At 38.7% G+C, this 23,895-nt stretch overlaps 1 protein-coding gene across 2 annotated transcripts; it reads right to left on the minus strand.

Moving 5' to 3' along the window:
- Positions 1-3,811: 3,811 nt before the first annotated feature.
- On the minus strand, positions 3,812-23,499 carry LOC103470551 (phosphatidylinositol transfer protein beta isoform). 2 transcript variants are annotated; one of them, XM_008419083.1, is made up of 12 exons: positions 23,419-23,499; positions 18,978-19,008; positions 18,544-18,689; positions 18,249-18,340; positions 18,092-18,099; positions 17,907-17,981; positions 17,706-17,789; positions 14,128-14,205; positions 9,747-9,857; positions 9,362-9,484; positions 8,310-8,381; positions 3,812-6,076 (listed from the first exon to the last, which is right to left on the minus strand). In XM_008419083.1, the coding sequence occupies exons 1-12, from the start codon at positions 23,436-23,438 to the stop codon at positions 6,029-6,031; spliced, it is 888 nt and encodes a 295-aa protein (XP_008417305.1). In that variant the 5' UTR covers positions 23,439-23,499; the 3' UTR covers positions 3,812-6,028. The 2 variants fall into 2 exon arrangements, with proteins under 2 accessions (XP_008417305.1, XP_008417306.1); XM_008419084.2 differs by lacking the exon at positions 8,310-8,381 and having other exon boundaries at positions 23,419-23,498.
- Positions 23,500-23,895: the final 396 nt, after the last annotated feature.

The following is a 23,895-nucleotide window of genomic DNA, read 5'->3' on the forward strand; positions in this document are numbered from 1 at the left end:
ACTCAATATTTGGTCTGGAATCCTTTTGCAGCCTTCAAGGCAGTGTGGCATGGAGGCAATCAGCCTGTGGCTCTGCTGAGGTGTTATGGAGGCCCAGGATGCTTCAATAGCCTTAAGCTCATCCAGAGTTTTGGGTCTTGGTCTCTCAACTTTCTCTTCACAATATCTCACAGATTCTCTATGGGGTTCAGGTCAGGAGAGTTGGCAGGCCAATTGACCTCAGTAATACCATGGCAACCTGCCAGTGGTTTTGGCAGGTTGTGCTGAAAAATGAAATCTTCATCTCCATAAAGCTTTTCAGCAGATGGAAGCATGAAGTGCTCCAAAATCTCCTGATAGCTGCTGCATTGACCCTGCCCTTGATAAAACACAGTGGACCAACACCAGCAGCTGACATGGCTCCCCAGACCATCACTGACTGTGGCTACTTGACACTGGACTTCTAGCATTTTGGCATTTCCTTCTCCCCAGTCTTCCTCCAGACTCTGGCACCTTGATTTCAGAATGACATGCAAAATTTGCTTTCATCTGAAAAAAGTACTTTGGACCACTGAGCAACAGTCCAGTGCTGCTTCTCTGTAGCCCAGGTCAGACGCTTCTGCCGCTGTTTCTGGTTCAACAGTGGCTTGACCTGGGGAATGCAGCACCTGTAGCCCCTTTCCTACACACGCAGGAAAGGGCACACGCCCATCCCTGAAAGATGGGTTTCAGGGAAGGGAACCCATCTTCCTCAGGGTTCGGTCACCTTTTCTCGTTGTGCAGCGTTTTCTGCCACACTTTTTCCTTCCCACAGAGGTGCCTTGATGCAGCACTCTGGGAACAGCCTATTTGTTCAGAAATTTCTTTCTGTGTCTTACCCTCTTGCTTGAGGGTTAGGGTTAACCCTAACCCATGATTGCAGTGTTGAGTTATGAAACAGGCTGGAAGTTTTTAAAAGCCTCAGGAATCTGTTCCAGGTGTTTAGAGTTACTTTGTTGATTCAGATGATCAGATTAACTGCTCGTTCAGAGAACCTTTTCATGATATGCTAATTTTTTGAGACAGGGATTTGGGGTTTTCATGAGCTGTTTGCCAAAATCATCAGTATTGAAACAATAAAAGACATGAAATATTTCAGTGGGTGTCCAGTGAATCTAAAATATATGACAGTTTAATTTTTATCATTACATTATGGAAAATAATAAACTTTATCACAATATGCTAATTTTTTTAGAAGGCCCTGTATATACTGTATATTATAGATAAGGCTGTGAGTTTAAGATTCGCCGTGCAACTTTGTTCATAAACTCTAATGCAGAATAGATATGAGCACCTATTTTTATTTCCACTTTAGTGCACGTCTCATCTTTTTTTGCCAGATTTGGCACAAATTTTCCCCGTATTGCGGCAGCAAGTTGGTCGCCCGACATTCACAAAATGATTTTAGCTCTAAACACTTTTGGTATGGCGCCCGGATCTCCCGCTGTGTCGAGTCTTGAGCCTCTCCGAGATTTGTCTCATCTATTCATCTGTTGCCGAATCTATTTAAACGACGGGGGCTCACTCCTGACATGTCCCTTCATCTCGTCTCCGAGAGAGACACATGGTTGGATGGATGCAAGCCTACCGCAGACTGCTGCGAGCTGCCACTTAACAGGAGGTGTGTGGGCGAGTCTGCCCATCTCCCCATTTAGAAACAGCATTATTTGTGTGTGTGTGTGTGTGTGTGTGTGTGAGCGCTCAGTGGCAGAAATGACTGGTTTCCTTGCAGAAAGCCAATGTGACCATTCCTCCAAAAACAATGACAAAAAAAAAAAAAAGGCAGCTATCTCAGCCAGCAGACTCACAGCTTTTCCTGCTCTTTAGCACAGATTCCGCTGCTATTGTGCGACTCTTCTGACCTGAGGGTCAGTCAGACTTTTGTCCGTAAGGGAGTCAGATAACTGTGCTGATGCTTTGCAAAGCTTTATTCAAACATGGTTTAAAAAAATAAAAAAACACATTTATGATGTGATGTATTAATTAATTAAAACGACTGGAATTCAACCGGCCTTTCAGATGGATTTCCTCCTTTAAGAGCAACTTTTGATTTGATGGATCGTAGGAAATAAAAAGTGAACGTCTAAAGATCTTAAAAACACCCGAGACCTGAAACAAACATGGAACGTCACAACTTTTGCCCGAGACAAAATTGTTTGTTGTTTGACCTCTAAGTTAAATATATATGAGAAAATGTCACAAAAAATAATGCAACGCTGTAAAAGGCCTAGGTGTAATAAATAAACCTTAACAAATGTTAATATCCCTTAAACTCTTGAAGGATGTGTTATCCCTGTTTGCAAACATTTTATATCACTATTTTCCTTCTACTCAACTTTCCATCTCAAATATGCCTGGATACAACATTTTTACAACTGGCTTTAGCAAAGAAATATGTGGATTTGTGACCGTATGCCTGTCAATGGTGAAGCCAGTTTTCTTCCCTAGGATTCTTTGGACCATAAATTATTTCTAAATTTCACAGGGTGTGTGTAATGTTCAGATTTAGCAAGAAACACAACTATAGCCGTCAGCAACAATGATCAAAATAAACAAGAATAGACTTAAAACATTTTACTCTAAAGAAATGACGTGCAATTCATTTTTCGCATTAAAGTAGTAAAATAAATTAACTTTTCAGGTTGTATTCTTGTTTCTTCAAAAATCTGTATTTGAAAATATTAATATTTAATAACGTATTCTGTAAATTCACATGCGTGCACTTTTAAAAAAAGGGAAGGAATTAAGCATTTACTTCATCCTTGTCCTTTTCAAAGTTCCTTTTTCCTAAATGCAGAATTTGTTATAAACTGTGACTGGGGCAGGTTTTTTTCATGGTCAATATTCAATATTAAACTGTATAAATTATACATTGTCTTTTCAAACATTGTGGATTTTATGCAAACATGAATAGTTTCTGGTGTTAAAGAAATTAAGAAAAACATTAACAGCTAGACTTAAAAAAAAAAAAGTTTAAAGTTGTACCCAAGTTATTGGGGGGGGGGAAGCAATCATCTGCTGAATTTTATTCTGTTAGATGTTCAAGGTTGTAGGTTTTTGGAAAACCTTTTAACACAAAAAAACAAACAACCAAAAAAACACCTGTATCAAGCTAAACTTAGAGGTTTAGCTTGATGCATTTAAGTAATTCACTTGGTTTAAACTTTTGGGAGAAAAATCTGTGCATCAGCTAAACTACATAGCAGAAACTGGGATAAAAATACTGAATAGCTGCAACTTGAATAGGTGGTGTATGAGAAGTAGATCAGCATAAAAATATAATATATTACAATTATATATAATTATATTATATATTATAATATATTATTATATATAACAAGTGGTAGTTTATAGAAAGAAGCTGTATGATGATGGCATTCAAGTACAAGGGAATGTTAAAAGAACAAATTAAAAGAAAGGGTAACACTTTATTTGAAGGGAGGTGAATAAGACTGTCATGACACTTTCATAAACATGACATCTGTCAAACACAAATAAGCCTGCATGAATATTTATGACTTGTCATAAAGCGTCATTCGGTAAATGATGACACTTTTAATACAAAGTTGACATTATTCAAACTGTCTTTATGACAAATTGACAATATCCAAGAAATCATTACTGTTCAAACTTGCCTTAAATAAAGTTACCTAATTTTTAAAGTGCAATCAGTAATACTTTTATAAAAAAATTATAAAAGTACAAGTTCTCACCTTTTAGTAAGAACTTTACAAGCTTCATTGCTCTTATGTCCCCACATCCCCCCCCTCCCAAAAAAAACCCCCCAAAAAAGTGTCATTTAGAAACAAAATTTATTGATGACTGGATAAAATATGCATATCTAATACACAAGATTTCTAGAGAAGAAAAAGGCACGATAGTTCATACATTCACCCGATTTTCACAATCTGAATAAAACGGTGTAAAAGCCTGTGACAGTTGTGGATTTCATACATTATGAGATACAGTTCCTTCATCTATGTCCTTATGTCATCTCCACAGCCCATACATTTATGGGACTCTGTCAGAAACCATTCTGATTTAGTTGGAAACAATAGGTACAGCCTACATATCCTCCTTATTTGCATATTTTGAGACAGTGGCAGTTACAGGTTATCAATATCAGAATCATCTTGTTATATTTGGAAGTGAGAGAAACATCGTCTTAAAGCTCCAAGTCATTTCATTCACCTGAGAAAATTTTATTGTATTACACAGATTGTTATTGGCTTCAAATTTCCTATAATGATTGGAGAACATGTAAACATGACAAATTTGCACTTTTACTCTTTGGACAAAAAGAACTTGATGTAACATTGTCAGATAAAATAATTTAAAAAAACTTGATACATAAAAATAGGCCGTTATTTCTATTTTGAGAAATAAAGAATAGTTCTGAAAAGCTATAATTTAAGACTATAACATACAACTACAACATAAAACTCAGCAAGGATCAAATGAGTAAATCAAGTATATTTAATGTGTGTAACAACAAAAGTGGGCTTATTCCACATGTTATAAAGAGAAAACATGATGGATGCTGATCAGATGGTAAATTAGTTCAACATTGATGTGTAAATCTGCTGCATTTTGGTGTAACAAAAAACAGAGGACGTTTTTTTTTTGCAACTGCAGTTGCTTAGCTGCGACGGCACGTCTGAATAACAGGAGTAGAGATTAATCACAAATACTGTCACTCATAAAAGCTCTATCTGCTAAGATTTACTCCCAGGAAGCAGCAGCAGCAGCTCATGGCTAATGGTAATCCTTGGGCATCAGGAAAGCTGCCAGTTAGAAAGGAGGGAGGTAGCTAGCGCTAGCTGGCAGAGCTGTAAAACGTAGAAAAGGTTTAGGCGAGCGCTGCGTGGTGCTGGTGTCGACTGGGCACTAATGTAGCAACCGTGAACCTGTAAACACAACCGACCGGATTGAAGCCGGAGAAGAAAGTGTGGTTTAGAAAATATATATTTTTTTAAATCTCTCCTTAGAAAACCAGATGAGCATGGCCGGCCTTTGGAGGTGGGCTGGTTCAACGCAGTGAAGTTTGGCTGGAGGGGTGTAGCACCATCTGTGGGTGTTTTTCAGCGCACTTTTCTTTTTCCCCTCTAGGGACATCTGTTAAGGAGGTGAACGCTGCACTGCGTTATGAACGAATGTCTTCAGAACAGCGAGGACGGGGGAGGCGTGAGGCGGGGCGTGGAGGGGGGGGTCTGCAGGAAGCCGCCAACATCCTTCAGGTGAACGAGCCTGTGTGGATCTGCCCAGCTTCGGCTTGTAACAGATAAGTCAGTGCAAAGGTATCCACACCTGTGCCTGTTCACACGTTCATCCTCAGGTTCTGATGAGTGCGTGTGTGTTTTTTTCCCCCCACCAAGTCTGAACAGGAGAGACGGTGAATACCTACCTGTACAGGCATGATTGTCAGTGATAATAAGATGCAGTGCTTTAGTTAAGGTGAGGTGGGGGTGGGGTGGGGGGATTATAATGGGCATGAGAGCCAAGGGTGTTAGTAATCACTTAATGGAGTCTGTGGCAGGAAGGAACATGAGTTTTGACGAACGGGGAGCTTTCAGTTAAGACAGCACAGGGTCACACATGACATCGCTTCCGCAGGAATGTAAAAAATTTATATAAAATACAAAAAAGTAGACATTTGGTCCTCTTACTGTGGTACCTAGATTAGTAATTTGTGCTTGTATTATTCTATACAACACATACCTTCTTTCATTTTTTAAAGTCTCGTTTACATGATGATGATCAAAATTAACCAGCCTCATCAGGACAGGTCATCTTGCTTTCTAAAATAAAAAAAAGGGAAAAAAAAAAAATCAATTTTCACTGGTCAGAACATCTATGATTGGGGTCAAGTCAGGGGATCTGCACTATTGATTGCAGGTAGCCATGCTCCTTCCTCCGCAACCAAAATCAGTTAAGGTAAAAAGTGGCAAACAAAGGAGCATTCTTAGCAGACAGCGTCACACACGGTGGCCATTTTTAATCCGGTTGCTTTTCATTGGTCTGCAGCGCTGGTTCCTCGTACTTCACCCTTTTTGCGAAGCTGTGGGGAAAAGGAAAGAGACGCAGGAAAAGAGGTTAGATGTACATGAAACCAGCGAGGAACTGAAATCTCCACAGAGTGTGATGGGGCGGCATTGGGTCGCTTTTTGCAATCAAGGTGTACGAAGTTTTCTAAACTATTGAAGCAACAGGAAAGGAAGGATTTTCTCCTGGTTCGACTGTGACTGCAAATCAGCAGCTCAAATACAGGAAGAGAAATACAGAAGATTACACATATGATAAACTGATTAACTGGATAAAAAAAAATAAATTGCCACATTCGACAGGGGTTTTCATTTTACAATCACAAATACTTCTAACGTGTGAAAAGCTCTGCCCCTTCTATTTGATCTATCGTTACAGCTGAAAGGTTGATTATTTTTTTCTACTAACCAATTTTTAATTAGACAGCAAAGGGTCTTAATAGATTTATTTGATTTTTACGAAAGTTTGAACCGGCAGAAGCTAAAACTACGCCACTTGAGTTTTTGGTGGAATATATTTACAGACAAATGACTTTTTTTTTTTTTTATCTTAAATGCAAAATGTATTATATTTTTGAACAATATCTTTCAGCAAAGGTCCTTTTTTTTAAATCTGTATTCCACAGTTAATGATTAATCAACTAAATTAGTTGATTCATCACGTTTAAAACAATCATTTCAGCCCCAGTTAAATGAATCAAAAACTTAGTGCACTTGGTTGTTTTAATAATAAGTATCAAATAAAAGGTCAGACACAATATGCATTGAAGAATTAATTGGTATAATCTCTACCTACGCCCCTGCCTACTGATGAAAGTTTCAAGGTAGACTTGTTTTTAATTCATTACATACATCTACAGGTTTTAATACGTTCTACAAAAACCAATAAAATGCAACAAATTGCTTTCTGTGAGCTGAAACTTGGCCTTCCTTAACACTACGCTCCAACAATACTTATCAATCCTCCTGTTTGTCTTCAAGTTAGATAAAAGCATCCCTTTCAAATGCTCCCACCCCCAGGCTGATGGCTTTGGAAAGTCAATTAGTGTTGGAATCTGATAGCCCAAAAGCTCAAATGAAACGGTTCAAACTAACATTGGCTCTAAACAGGGGAAAAGACAGATCTGATGAAATAGCAGGAGGATTTACCCTCCCATTTCACCATCTTTTTTCCCCTCGCTTCCTCCGAGTCTCTCAATCACAGGCCGGACTCCTTCTCAACAGCAGAATTCTATTTGTATGTTAATGAGGAAAAAAGGGAGCCACCTCGAAGCATCGCACCTCGCCCCCCTCTCAAGCCGCCCTATTCTGCACCGACTGCACCGCACCAACAGCAACTCTTCTGCATTGTCTCTCAGATGCAGCCTCTGTCATGGCGATATTGTTAAAGTGCAGCGCCTGGCTTCGCCGTCGCACATCATCCAGTGCAGTTCAAGTGCAGCCCTGCTAACCCTGGAGGCTCAGGACTGGACTGGCCCTCCTCACCACAGCCCTCTTTGATGGCACCCGCCTGTTTACTTGCTCCAGGGGAAAATGGGAAACACATGGCGAACTGGTCGACATGTTCCGAAGGGGGAGAGGGGGGGGGGGGCACGGTGCGGAGGCAAAGCACAAAATGCAGCATGTTAGTAGTAGGCCAGGAATGTTTGAAACTGGTCCACTTTGGCCAGTCTAGTCCAGATTCCTCACTTGTTCTCCTTGTAAGGCCAAAAGCTCCCAAAGTGATATTTGGGAGCAAACCAGCAGCAAAGGTTGAAAAGACGGTGAGCTACAACCTGTTGCAGATTATTTTAAAAACCTATGTTCACGTCTGAGCTGTCCTCTCTTTGTTTGGATGCTCACAGCTGTAGGTTCTGATGCAACATGTCAGCTGGTTTTGACAAAAAGGCATAAAAAAATTGAGAAATGTCAAAAGGAACCCAAGACAGCATCGGGGTACTATTGAGACTATTCTAAAGAGCAGAAGACTCTAGATTAAAACAAGGTTATGATAATGTTGTCCGGGGGTTTCAGCTGAAATGACAAAAATTATTTTATAAAAAAAGCACTGTAGATTACTTTAAAGTGACATAAAAAATAAAAAAATAAAAATGTAAAAACACCATGCAACACCCAGGACAGCCTGTTCCAGAGCAACTAGCTCCTGTCACAGAGGCTGCAGTGCATCAACAGTTTGTACACCACGGTTTGAAGAAGCCAGGCCAGTGGAAAAACCCATTAAGAGACTTCCCTGCACCCAAAACAACTTACACAGCAACGCAGACCTAAACCTGGCCTGATACTCCTTGAACCCTTTGTACCTGCTGAACCCTTGTTATGCATCTGGATGGAAATAAAGGACAGTAAATCATAAGATGTAGTATTTAAGAACCCCACGAGATATGCTGAGAAGACTATATTAAAATAAAGTTATTTTTTAGTTATGGTTGCTTTGCTTGTCACAAAGCAACTGCTGTCTTACATAACCTTTTAAAGGTACACCAAGGAGTTTTTCCTGTCTGCAAAGCTTTCCATATTTACTTGCACTTGTTAACATTTCTGCTAAGTATCACCTGATCTAATGTTTTACAGGACTAGAAAGTCAAACATCAATAGTCTTAATTGCCCATCACCAAATTGTTTTGCCCTTGTTTAGATACTCAAACCTTTGCCTTCAAAAACGTTTTCTGCAGTATTGAAAATACTACAAGTAGATCCTCAAAATATACAATATCATGAAAAGGTTCAATACTTTTTTGTCGCTCATTTCAGAAAGTCAAACTTTCTTATAATGAGTGAACTGTTCCAATTCCTTATTTTTTGGTAATTTTGACAATTACAGATAATGAAAACCCAGAATTCAGAAGACCTGAGAGCAATACAAAAAATATATATATTTTCAACAGAAATATGAGCCGTTTGAAAATTCTTTTAAGTTCTATGCACTCAATACTTGCTTAGGCCTGCTTTTGCATGTTTACTGCATCAATGCGGTTAAATCGTCACCCTGCAGCGATGCAAGTTTAAGGTTTAAGGTTGAACTTAAACTTTTACACAATTCATAAAGTTTCTAAGCTGTACTGGAACAGACCATAAATGATTGTCTTCACATAAGAGTTTAAAAATTGACTTTTAAAGATTAAATAATTTGAAAGCTTTTTACACATCTTTACCAGAAATAGTAAATGTCGGGGCATTGCATGTCAGATATGCTCTTGCCATAACATTTACTTGAGTCATCCTCCTATTTTATTGTGATGCCATAAAAGTAATCCATAAAGCACAATTTTCCTCAGCTACTGGCACTGATTACACACGCATACCTCTTCGAGCTCCTTTTGAGTCTCGGCCTCCATTCGCCGGATATCGTCCATGTTCAGGTCCACCCACCTATCAATCCAACAGAAGAGCTGGCGATGGAAGTTCGTAAAGATCCGTTTCTCTTGCTGAACGAGTGCAAAGCAATATTAGTAATTAGCAATATTAATAATGATGATCACAAATGTGCATGCCAACAATGAACGCGTCCTTTTGTGTTCTGCCGACATGAATCACATTTGAGAAAACTTCCCTTTAAAAAAATAAAAAGGAAGAAGAAATGGAAGGTAAACACTACAGTAGCAAACAGGAGAGAAACGTCACACCTCAGTATGACCCCAAATAAAGCCCTGCTGTGTGATAAGTGTGTAAACAACACAAACCACTAACCTCATGGATGAAGTTCTCCACTTTGGTTTGAAGCCCCCACCACTTAAACTTGACTGTGACTAGTTTGTAGGCACACATCTTTGGGCAGTCAGTTGTACTCTCCAAGTCTTGCTGTTGAGAAAGGATGAGTAAAAAATAAAAAAATAAATAAAAAAGACTGGAACATCTGCTTTTCATAAAGTATCAAAACTACATAAGGCAACAGAAAACTTGACACAAACTTATGACGGAATACAGTTTCAGACTCATCTCGGATGACTGCAGAGCTAAAAGCCATTAATACATAATGCTTTGGGTTTGGAGCTTGCTGAAATAATTATCAATATGAAGTTGTGCTGTGCAGAGATAAAAGTGACCTAATCTACAACACACTTTCTAAATTCATCCATCGCTGCTTGCAATATGCCTCCCTCTGAAGAAGAGAAGACAAGGAGGAGGGAGGCAGAGGGAAGTGGATAAACTCTAGATGAAGGGACACCGCTCCCGACAGGCGGGCCTTTGTGGCCACAGAAGGCAGATAAAACGGTGCTCATAAAGCGATAAGGGCGTCGCGGTGCAAAGCCGGTTACATTATTAACACCTAGGACCTGCTCGCCCCCCCTCGCCCCTTCTTTTCCTTCCAGCCCCCCAGAACACACACTCTCCCTCCCAGAACACCTGTTTAATTAATCACTTCATTCCGGCTCGGCGTTCCGAGAGGAAAATGCCACAGACCCGCCTCAATCGCGCCCCATCCCGCTGCCGTTTGATGCCGCGATCATGAAGGAGCGGCGAAATGAGAAACATTTCTAAATTTGCAGTGGGTTTAGAAAAGTTGTCATTGCTAAAGGAGAACTTCACATGAAACGGATTCTACATCAAAACACTTACGGTGACATTTCTTCTCTCCCTCTCCGTGCCCCACTCAAAGGAGCACAAGTTTTCAGAAATACAAAGGGGTGCCGATATGCAAGCATGTGTGCATGCAGAGATAGACAAGAGTTTTATTACTCTGAGAAGCTGGCAAAAATTGTGCTTCTGTTGTCACATAACTACTTTTTTTTTTATCTCCCTCCCCCCACCTTTTTAATAAAACACTTTTTCCGTGTCCACAGCGGACGGAAGAGTGATCTAATTAAAAAACACAAAATAAAAGTTACGCCTCTTTATTCTCACTTTTTAAAGCAGTTACGCTGCCTTTGTTCTGCAAAAATTCTTGCAGCAGAGGAATGCTTCCCCCATGGTGAACTTTAAGGGCTCTACTGCAGAACAGTGCGCTCTATTAGCGAATGCAACCAGTCTGGGAGGCTGCAGCGTTTCTGACTATAAAATACCTTTTAATCAAAAGTGGCAGCTTTCAAACAGAACTCTCAAATTTAGGATCAATGTCCACGAAGTGACTCTTCCATCATCTCCACATTGACTTTGTGCCACAGAAGGATTCAAATCCAAAGATGAGGATATTTATCCAAGACTTGAAATGTCCATTAATTAACAGACATAATATATTTTCAAGCAGCAAAGTACTTTAACTTTCTTCAATGTATAATCGTTCTCAATCATTACTGGCAGCGCTGCTGGAAGGTTGACGCTTTGGCAAATCATTATTTACAAAGTTATCCAATTAGGTACGTCTAGAAAAGGTAATACAGATCCTTTGGAAATACCATATGAAGCCGTCAGCCTCGATCTATTAATAAAAACACAACTAATTTATTTTGCTTCTGTGCCATTACAAAATCTGCTGCAAGATTATTTTAACATATTGCTGCTAACCCACACAAACACACACGATGCAGTGCCCATATAATTATTGTATTCACCAAAAGTTCATGTTTTATTTTAGACAGATGTTTTTGTTTTTATTATAATTATCAGAAAGTCTCGCCATTCAACCACTACAGCCTGAAGCCTCCTATGGGGCCTCATACAGACTCGACAACTGCCTGTCAAACGTCTGGAGCTTTGCTGAGCAGCAGTCTCTCTTGTGTTTTTGGTGCTTAATTTGAATTCATAGTGAAAGAAAGGAAAAAAAAAAACAACAAAAAAAAAAGAAGTGTTGCTCCAATCTGACCTCAACGTTGTCATCTATAAATTTAATTCACACCCCATGAATTTTCACATTTCATCATGTTACAAAACAAATTTTAACATATTGTAGGCACTATGGAGTTGAGCATAACTGTGAAATGGAAAGAAAATTATACATTTCACAAAATTTGCCAACATTTGAGAAGTACTGCGTTTGCATCTAGCTCCCCTGAGTCAATGTCGGAACCCCTGTCATTTAAAGTCACAAACTCAGCTCAAACTCAATCAGACTGGATGCAGAGCAGAGAAAACTCTTAATAGATGTTTTCTAATAGATGACTATGTTGTGATCTGATGAACTAGTGAGTCTTCGGCTGTAGCCTGAGGGTCATTTTCCTGCTGAAATGTGATCTGTTGTCTCACATTTGTTGTGTCATCCGATAGGTTTTGCTCCATTATTGCATCCCCGCAGCATGATGCTGCCATCCCCCCATGATACACTGTGGAGACCGTTTTCACACTGAACCGCAGTGCTGCCTTTGATTAAGATGCCCTTTGTTCTTTTGACCGTCGGTGGAAAGTCCTGCCATGGTAGGTTTGCATTTCTGCCGTTGTTTCCATGTTGCGATGGGAAGAACGGAGCGCAGTGAGGTTTAAACAACAAGAAATTGTCAGCATTGCTTCAAACTCCTGCACAATCTTATCCCTGGCTTGACAACTCTGTTCACTGGTTTTCATGAAACAGTACTTTTCTCTTTAAAATGTTCATTAACAAACCAATTAGGTGACCTCAAAATGCAACTGGTTGCATTGATTTTTATGTAGAGGTATCAGAAACAAAGAGGCAGACGACAAACCTCTTAGATTTTATTTGGAAAAAACAAATACCAAACAAACCCTTATCTAATTAGGCACTACTTTGCGTTAGTCTACCACAAAAAAAAAAAAAAAAGAAAATCTCAACACAGTAAATAAGCAAAGGTTGAATAGTTATGAATGCCCACAAGAAACTATACATTCAAACATGTAGCAACATTTAAAGAGCTTTCTGTCTGCATGTCACGTTCTGTTCAGTTTCGGTCTAACATACCAACCTTATGTACAAAAGTTTCCTATTGAACATGAAAACATTTTTCTTGCTTTTCATCTACTTAATATCTTCTAAAAATACATTTACAGTCAAATAGAAAGACTGAACCCGGTTCAGAGCTGGTACCCATTACCCGGAACATAAGAGTTGTTTCAAAGGATACAATCCAACTTCCACTGCATTTTGTCTACTAAGTGCCATTCGCTCTAGCTAACCAAAGTCATGCATTAGTCCCTAAATGTGTTACTGATCTCCAGTAAACTCTGCCAAGTCAAGCTTACACAGCAATGTTTATTCTCTGTGGGTGTATGGAGAGTGAAAATAACATTTAATTACCGAATAAAATCTAATTAGTAAATTAAATAATTATAAAAATGTTCCAATGGTTGACAGGAAAGAGCACTGGGAACAAAGTAGTAAGACAGTAGGAGTAACTTTAAAATGAGATGAGAAATTAGTACAATAATGAAAAGGGACTGTAGTTTACAGAGTTGCAGCCAATATTACAGCATGCCTTCTGGGTACTCTGAGGCCAAGGTATAAGGCTCAAGTTCAGCTAGTGAGTTTGCCAAATTGCATTTAGGTCTGGACTGTGAGCAAAAATAAGCTTTGATTGAAACCACTCCTCTGTATGCTTTAGGGTTGCTGTAACGTTGGAAAGTAAACCCCACCAGGATTGACCTGCATTAAGCTCCACACATCCTCCCACTGACTCTCTGCCCTGCCTCTGCTGAACAAAAGCATTCCCACAGCATGATGCTACTGTTGCCAAATGTCATGGCTTGGCAGGTGTACGCCTTTGCATTAGTCTTTCCATATTGACATGACAAATTTGGAAAATTGTTTCCTAACATGTGTTTATTTTACATTTTCCCCACAACCATTTCTCTACCGTGTTCACTGATTTTCATGAAGCCGTTTATTCACAAATGTTCTCTAAACAACATCTAAAGGCTGAGGAGAGCAGAGAAACAGGTGATTAAATAACATAACAGGTCAACCCCACGGATTAGACGACTTCTGAGGGCAATTTGTTGCACTAGATTTCAATTTCAGGGTAGAAATTCACAGCACACTTTTCAGATTTTTGTTGGTGAAATATTTATGCATCATTTTCCTTCCCCCTCACAATTATGTCCAACTTTGTTTTCCTCTTTCCCACAAACTCCCAGTAAAACACAGTCAAGTATCGTGTTGCGACTTGCTAAAATATGAAGACGTTCAAAGCGGTGGGAATGCTCTTGCAAGGTGTTGTGATTCGAGTTTGAGCAGCATTATTACCTTCCAGGTTGGCTCTAGAGGTCCTCTGCCAGTTTTCACAGACTTGAAGTTGGCTGGATCTTCATCAGGCTTGTAGTCCTATGGAAAGATTTTTACTTTTCAATAATTAATGGATGGCAAAAATCCTTCCCCCGTCAAAAAACACAACTATTATATACATAACCTTATGTTGTGTTAATGACAGTTATGCACGACGATTAAAAAAAGCAATCATTGTTTTCTGGTACAAACAAAAACATTAAAACATAATAAAAATAACCGAAAATTTAAAGCACATTCAGATACAGCATTAGTATCCATCAATATGAGTGACTTCTGGTGATTCCTAAGGAGTATCGAGTGTCTGACACGCTTTACCCTCAATTTGGGTATAATGATCTCATAGTAAAACTTTCGCTAATGAACCAAAAGTGCCTGGCTCACAGCTGTATCTGGCTCTCTGGAAAAGAATGGGATGGATCAGAAAATACATAAAGAGATACACAGTGCACATCTAAACCATGAGCGTAGCCAACATGACAAAACTGACGTCATTAAATACGAGAAAAAGTGTACATAAAATGGAATGGCTTTCAGATTATCAACAGCTCAAGGGCCCAGTAATTTTAAATAAATCATGATACGCCTGCAGCGAAAAGACTCTTTTTCAGGGTTACTGGCCAACAGAAGGATGCCAAGCAGAGAGAGAAATGGAAACGCGCCTGCCTGACAGTGCTGCACACACGCAGTCACAATAATCTCCTTGTTTTAATGCTCAGAGCTCCATCGCTATAACAATACACAGCAGTACTAATGAGGTCTGTGAATCGATGTGCTGCGGTACATGGAGAGGAGCTACTTCTTAAGTAAAAGAGTGTGCTTCGGCGTGTGCGCGCGCGTGTGTGTGTGTGTCTGGAGTTCCGGTGCACACTGCACAGTGAGCTTTAATTACGCTAACAAACTCATCTGTGCTGGCGGTACGCCCCAGGCCCTGCAGTCATGCCCGAGGCTGAGGGCTGATAGGGCCCTGAGACACAACACACTCCTTCAGCAAGGCAAACACGTCCGCCTCGTTAACTACCCGCAGCAAACAAACATGTACACACACAGCAACCAATGTTCCTCGCTCAAGTAGCAACACATTTAATTGCACACGCAGATAGCAGCACAGAAATGAGGCAATGGGATGTCAGATATAAGCAATAATGTGCAATATCTTCAAATAAGATTTCAGAAACGCAAAAAAAAAAAAAAAAGAAACCTAAATTTACTCTTTGTATTTCAAAACTATAAAACACCTCGGAGCGACCCAAAAAGTTGCTGGTACTCATTTCCATTGCAACCCCCCCCAAAAATGTGACAGGATCATCTTGAGAGTTTGTTAATAATCAACAAGCAGAAAGAATAGTTTGCCATCAGAGATCAATCACTTTCATCAAGCAGGAATGTCGAAACATTCCAGTTTACATCACTGAACAGTGGGGGGTTTTAAAGTAATGATGGAACAAACTGGAGTTTTTTTTATTATTCATACTTCACAGGGCAAGAGACTCATTTCTTGAAGAACAACAGCAGGATTTGTTGAAAAGTCATCAAGTTTATAAATCCTTAATGAATGATAATGCAAGTTTATTTTGGAAATATTAAGATTTTTTGGTCTCCAGTGCTTTGTGGCATCAAAGCAACCCTTCCTATAAGCAACATCCCCCTGAACAAAATATCTGTGCCACGCTTGCGATCGCAGCCAGCAGGAAGCGGTCACTGTGATTTTCACATTTTTTTCAACTAGGCTACAACAGAATCTTTTTTGTCTCATTCAAAAGTGGAGTTACTGGTGAACGTCTGACTGCTAACCTGCTGCATAACTCAAATGAGCTTGAGGTTAAAAGTTGATGGCAGGAAACTCTAGAAAAACAATTTATGGTTTATTCGATTACACCAAGTCATGCAGGTTCTGAAGCACCACCACCAGAACCATTTTCTTCGGTTTTAAATTCTTATATTCTTTTTCAAAAATGTTGGTAGTTTTGCACACTTCTCAAAAAGTTCCACTTTTGTCTGGGTAGTCAACTAAGTATAGTGCTTTGGAGAACCTCTACATCAGGGGTGCCCAAAGTCAGTCCTCGAGGGCCGGCATCCTGCACGTTTTAGTTCTCTCCCTGGTGGTAGTAACAACCTTTTCAGCTTGTCATTGTTCCTCTTAGGGCTTCTAACGAGCCATCATTTGATCCAGGTGAGTTAAACCAGGGAGAGAACTAAAACATGCAGGATGCCGGCCCTCGAGGACTGACTTTGGGCACCCCTGCTCTAGATACTTTGATATTTTTATGAGAGAAAAGTGTGTCTCCAGATTTTCCTGCTGCATCATGAGCACTGGTGCTAACTGAGGCAAGAGAAGCCTGCAGTGCTGTAGATGATGTTCTGGGTTCTTTTGTGGCCTTCTGGATGAGTCGTCATTGCATCTGGTAGCGACACTGATAAGTTGGCTGTCGTTCCTCACAGCTGCAAATACATGACGTCTGTTTTTGGTATGCTTCATGTTGCTAGACAGGTTCTGCTTGATTCTACAGTTCAGAAAGTAAAAACAGTCCATGGTATGGCTGGTAAAATTCCAAATATGTGATAAAGTACAGTTACTTCTTTACCCAGGAGTTATTGCTTGTTCACATTTAAAGTTTGGTGCAAATGAAATGTTAAATTTGTGACAACAAAAAAAAAGCAGAAACAGCAAAAATCTGAAAGGGGCCAAAGGTTTTTCACATGAACATCTGACTTCAACTCTGTAAAATAGAGAGAAAAAAAAAAAGCGGAAATTCCTTACCCGTATCGGGGGGGGGAAACAAGTTTCATCTTAAATAGCTCAGTTTCATATTTTTCTAAACTGTACACTTTGATTTTCAATTGTTTAAAAATAGAGCTATAATTTCCTACACATGAGCCGCTAGCCATCAAGATGCACTTGGGTGCAAACTGTTTTTGTGGGTTTGCAGATGTCTTTTCCTGTTAAACAGAAAGTCTCCTCCTCAGTGCTGCAGCAACCACTTGCATGTAAAGGTTTGATGCAATAAGTCAGTTTCCTGAGCAAGACGACTTTCCTTTTCATAAACAATAATCCTCTGGAAATGAACCTATTTAGTCTAACTATTTGGACTGAAACATCGCTGACAGCCAGACTGCTCTGAGCTGCAATAACATGTGATTGAGATCAACTCATTTGAATTAAATTGTGATTGAATAAAATTGCACTGAAGTAAGTTCTATGCAAATCAATTTGCCATTGACTTATTCTACAGCACACCAAGATTACTTTAAGTGATCAGACAATAAATGAACAAATAAGAAACTAAAACTACTAAGTTTTGAGGTTTCTGCAAGGCAAACCGAAGTTTCAAAAATATGATTAATTTAAATGTCTAAACAAAAAACATAGACCTGCTGCGTTTTTATTTAACACAACATCTAAACTCAGCCCACCACCATGTTGTTACAGTAACATTTATTATTTATGCTAAAAGTGCAATAACCACACTTGTCCACATGGAGGCACCCAATCACAAGAAACCATGCTTCAGATTTGTACCCAATTTTTTTCTACTTACAGCAGGAGACACTTGACTTCTGTCTGCAATGTCAATGGGCACAACAGCAACATTCTTCCATATTGAGCTATCGACTTTATGCACCTGTTAAAAACAAACGGGAAAAGAAAACTCAGTGTTATCTGTCATAATTAGCATTTTCTCTGTAAGACGTTGAGATGATATATAAATTAATTAATAAAACAAATTGGTAGAACCAACATTTTCTTGTGTTCCCATATCCGGTTTGTGCCACGTCTCAATCTGAATGAAGAAACCGTCTTTCATATATTCATTCTGAAAGAAGAAGAAAAAAAGAAAAAGTGCATAAAGGAGAATATACAGCAAACTAAAGTACCTTAAATTTAGCTTGGAGTATTTAAAAATATTAATTTGAAAATACATACTGTCACAACTGCATCAAGGTTATTCATGAGAGGGGGCGACGGAAGAAAGGGAAAAAGTATTTATTTACATCTTAGTATTGATATGACAGAAACTGCAATCAATTGGAGTGAAAAGGGTTTTTGGACAACACAAACTGAAGTGAAGAGGGGAACTCACTGGTTCTGCAGTAGGGGTAGGCATTCCAAGCTTCTTCATGGAAAACCAAGGAGCCTTCAGGAGCTATGAGTCTGACAAAACCTGGGACTTTACTGTAGCATGGGGGAGGATAGGAACAGACAGGGAAGAGGAGAGGAAAAGACCGATTCAGATTTCACGGGGGTCTACAGCACAGACAGCAGGAACAGATCCACAAATGAAGCAACACTGCCACCACCTGGTAGGACCGCTCCATTACATTACAAGAGATTATAGAGGCCAAGCAATCCGTTCAAAAACATAAAGGCACACACACCTGTTTAGGTGGTAAATTTTGTGTGTATATTGTCCTCTCTCGCCATCTTTCTCATAGGGTTCGTTCTTGAGAACTTCTATACCTTCACCACCACCGGTTTCATTTTTACTTGCTTCTGCCACAGAAAACAGCTGACCGACCTGATACTGAAAAACAAACATTCATCTTACCAAAAGGACATTTCTGATCAACACAGTACTGTTTTCCCCAAGTTGTACGTTACTGTATAATGTCTACCATTTACGGTGTATAAAGTTTATTATCTTTAGCATGGAATAACACTAAAGTTTAACAAACCGCTGGAAGCTGTACTAAAATCTTTACTTTTTGTTTCCTTCTACAAAATGTCCTTAAACTACCATGAATATCATAAAAAAAAAAAACAAGGCAAAGTTTCCTAGTGGGTAGTCTACAAGTATCAAAAGGCGACTCACCTCCTCAACGCTACAGGGCAAGACCACTCGGCTGAAAATGAGAAGAAAATAAATATATAATGGAATGATAAATGTATTACTTTATTTTCTGTTCAGTATTCTGTACTTCTGCTTTAGACATAATTCTAGGTCATTACATCAGTAGAGTAGAACAAGGTCAATATCAGGGAAAAGAAAAAAAGTTTTACTGGCCCGTACAGTGGCGTAACAAGCTTTTTCAAAGTGTGGGGCATGTGAGTCGACTGGAACAGAGATTGTGGCTTTTAATGCAAGAGCACCAGACAGTACTTTATGAAGTACTGTGCTGTGCACACCGACGGCAGCAACATTCATGAATCAAGAGAACAGCTTCCCTGGTAAGTTTTGTCAACAAACACATGACTGGCTGTATTAGGACACAGATGACAACCAGTTACAGTAGATGGCGTCACATCAAAAACCAGGAAAAGGAAACGAGAGCTAAACACAAAACCACTTACGTGTACTTAATGCATGTTGGAGAGGTTTGAGCCTGATTGAGTGAGTTAACAAGTGTCTTCTAATACAGTTAATACAATTAATAAGCTGAGAACAAGAGGGCTTCTAAAAGATTAACTAAAATTCTAATTCAGAAATACTTTATTGATCCCAAAGGGAAATTAAATGTTGTTGTGACTCATTAATTCAGATTATTCAGAGTCTGAAAAAAAAGGTCTGACAGCCCAAGTTCTTGCTAGTTGGCAGGTGATGAAGTACTTATATCATTCAATAAAGTGCAAATTACGATTAAAAAAAAAAAAAATAAATAACAGCAAAAAAAAATTATATAAAGTTTTTTTTTGTCTCAGTCTAGGTAAATTACAGACCTCTTCATTCTTTAGAAGTTGTGGTACTTGGAAAAGAAAAAAATATCTTGCTAAAAGCTGTGTTTCTCATGAAACAGCATTTTGTTAAGTTTTATGAAAGTTCAGTAAACAGTAAATGTGAAAATTTTGGCAATTGATTTATTTTTCCATCACTCCATGACTGAACACGTTTTGGGTTAAAAAGTATGGATTAGATTGAAAAGAGTGGAATGGAAAAAGAAGAATTTAGAGGTGGGGCAAATAAACAGAAAAATAACAAAATTGATCTAATGGGGCAATGAGGAAACTCATCAGGGTCACACTTTCTGACGGGGGAGAAAAAAAACGCCAAGAAAAAATAAATAAAAGGTGACCCAGTCCTCATCAGGTCTGCGCTCTGCCTACTACAGCAAGAACAGACACTCATCACTGGCATTAAGTGGAAGAATCAAATACTTAAAAAAAAAAAACACACACACAGTAAAGCTTAATTTGAAGATATTCAAGACAAAGAGCAAGTATGGCAATTCATTTTTTTAGAGCAGAGGTCAATTTAAAATACCTGAATATTCAAGTCATTACAGAAACAGAAATTATTTCTCAACGAGTTAAACCAAATCATACATGGCAATGTTTTGTTCAAGTAGCTTCTAGTATGCAATACATCAGGACATCACTGAAACTGGGGAGAAGTTCCTCCTCCCCAACTACTGAACAAAGAGGAGTGGGAAAATTTTTTCTTTAAAACAGCACAAGGAAGGGGAAGTTCTCTCTCAGCGTAAACCTAAAGCGGAGCTTTATTCTTTCCCAACGTTCATGCAGTCCGTTTAAAGCTGTTCAGCATCGCCAAACAACGAGAAATTTGTGCCTCGTCCTGCACTGACGGCGCGAAGCTGAACTGAGATGACACCCAAAGACGAGCAGCTAAAAGACAGGAGAGAACTCTGTGGCCCGGCCTTGCAAAGAAAAACGGTGAGTTTTGACATCATCAAGGTTGCTTCAGGGTGAAGCAACCTTGCCCGAACAATATCTTCAGCTTCAGGGTGAATTTTATAGTTAAAATATGCCTTGAACTGTACTAAAGTGAGCTCGTTTGGGGGAAGGAGTTGTGGAAGAATGGTGCATTGTGAAAGGATCTTGCAGTAGAAAACCAGTGAATGCTTTCACAAAGCAAATGAAATAATTGATCTAGAGGATTTAGTGCAGGTCTTTTTTCTTTCTTCATACATTGAAAGGCTGATGGAATTCAACCAACAAGGAGCAGAAATCCATTTTGAATACAACACTCTTATTAATTAGTCTGACATGATTGTACAAAACTGATCCAAGTATTTGAAGAGTTTCTAGAGAACAATAAGACGATCCAGGACAACATTTTCAAATGCAACAATCTTTAAACAAAAAGCTATAGGGTAAAGGATAATACCTTTTCAAAAACCATTAAAAAAATCCTTTCCATCCATATCTCTCTACAGCTATCCACTTTTAGGATACTTACTTGAAAAACACATCATTTTGTTTTGTTTATAAGAATATTTTTTAAAAGAATTAAACAAAACAAAAAAAATTATTGGCTTGGATAAGCCAAACGGCAGCATATCATGAGCAACTCTGGATCTGAGAAGTGTCTATTAAGTCACCAATCTCTTCTTGAGTGGTTGCCCAACAAGGGTTTTTCAATGACTGTTGCAGATTAGTTGAGCACTGACAGAAGGACTTCTCATGACTTTACTCAATGCTGATATGTAGATGCAAGCAATCATTTTTGGTCATTCACGGTAAAAAAAAAGAAGTGCATTCAGTTTTTAAGCTCTACATTCTTTCATTTCATTAGTTTCCATTTTCTTTAATAAATAAAATGGGAGAAAGCAGGAAGTGTTTACGGGGATTTTTATGAATGCTCAAGTTCAAATTTGATTACTTTTGTATAATCAGAGGTACACTGAAAATTAATAGTGAGAATAATATCTAGTTCTGGTTGCAATAATACAAAAAAAATTCTTTTAACACTGAATATAATTGGTTTAATTTGGATTTAATGATGTCCTCAACATTCAGACAGTCGAATGGCTACTTACACCGAGTCTCCTCTTAAAAGGGAGTTTTTCCTTTCCGATAGTTGCCACATGCTTGCTCAGGATGAGGGATTGCAGGCGGGGGGAAAAAATCAATGCCTCAATGCAATTAGATGAGTTTTCTCAAGATTATTTCTCAAACCAACAGACATTATATGATTAACTAACTTCGACAATAGTGTCTTATCGCTAGGACTAAATTTTAATGCATATAATTGGAAACAAGAGTGACGTGTTTGATGGGAATAAGCAGGATTTGAATGGAATTTTGACAAATTTCATATCAATTTGACCTTCAAAGTGCCTTACAGAGAGATTTGACTGAGTACAAGTATTCAAAAGATATTGTTCAGGCACAAGGTTGATTTCAGAGTTCATAATTGATGAATCGCTGTGTTTTTATATACAAACAGCCCTCAGTCAGGAGCGGCGAAGTTGGTGAAGGTCACATTTATATATTAAACATTTCAAAGTGACAACTAATGTAATATTTTTAACCATTATGATTTCTTAAGACTTTATCTATGAAGCATGTAAAGTTCAAGAGCTCACCAACTGCTTTGGGCAACTATTACATAATGCAAATTAAAATTTTGTAGTTCACATACAAAAAAAATAGCTTAATATTTTGAAAATTCTTAGCTTTGAGGATGCTCACTATTGTGTAGAAGTCACACTACATTGTTCATGTGCTTCAAAATACAAATCTATGACCACAGTCTTCTCTAAATTACAAACAGTCTACAGCATATTTTCTTACGTTCATCTTTATTATATCAAACTTTTCTTCTTGGGCTTTTTTTTTAAGACTAATTGTTCATATCTCTGAGACGGAATTACATGCACATTGTCAAAAGCAAAAGAGACGAATAACGTGGTTGTTCACAAGTATTAAGTTGAGGTATTAACTTGTTTAAACTGTTGTGATTTCCAATGCAATGCCAATATCAAAATAATGTATTTAACCCGAACTTTAAATCACTCAGATAAGCGGCGATATCGTTTAGATACTTACCAATGGTAAGTATTAGTTAAAAACTTTGATTTGACTTTTCAATTTCTGTCAACTCCTTTGTCTTGCTTTGGGTTCATATGAGCTGTTTGAGTCAATAATGCTGCCTGTGTTAAAATGAACAGGGCAACTTCCCCATCCAGGTGACGCTTTCGGTTTGCTAACTTAGCGTTAGCAAACCGTACTAGTTTCCGTGCCTTGAAGCCGGATAGAACCGATATACGTGCTAATAATGCCAACGAAACACAGTGTGCGTCTTTAGGACACAGCAGATTCACTAAAAGTTAAACGAAGCAACAGCTGTCAAACAATAGCACGCCGCTGTCAAAGCCGGTAGGCCAGAACAGCTCTTGAACAATCCCACTCTCCCCCTCGTGTGCCTTTCCGATATATGATGAAAAGTTTTCAGCTAGGGGAGAGGCGCATTTAAAACTCGCCCGAATACCTAACCCTTTCTATATCACTAAATATTGGCTTAATACGGCGCAAAAGTCATAGTTGAGATAGAAAGAAAGAAAAAAAAAACTCACTATTCCTTGATGACAACCATAGCAACTTGCTTCTGTCGGTTTTGCTGGTACTGCCCAGCGACTGCCGAGTGCTGCTGACGTCATTGGTTCTTAGTGCCGTGCCCTGTCCCGCCCACAGCAGTTATGATTGGTAGAAAGAGGATGGACACACCTACTAATTAAAATTAACCAATCAAACTCTCTCATCGCCGACAAAGTAATCTCCTATTACAGAGGATAACTTATACTTTGAACTATACTTTATCTGGCACATTTTGTTCAAGTTGAAGAAAGCAACTAATCTGTCCATAAACCCATATACGTGTCGATCCATCTAACAGAAAACATTACATATAATTTATCTCAATGCTAAAGCAGAAATATTGTTGAAATTAAACACCATTGTTGTTTAATAAGGAAACAAGTTCTATGCCGAAATGTCTAGTAAAGTTTCATCTCAGTTATTATAGAAAGCATGTCTTTTAGACCCAATAATTA

Source organism: Poecilia reticulata, linkage group LG9 (genome assembly GCF_000633615.1).
Source record: "Poecilia reticulata strain Guanapo linkage group LG9, Guppy_female_1.0+MT, whole genome shotgun sequence".
Taxonomy (NCBI): domain Eukaryota; kingdom Metazoa; phylum Chordata; class Actinopteri; order Cyprinodontiformes; family Poeciliidae; genus Poecilia; species Poecilia reticulata.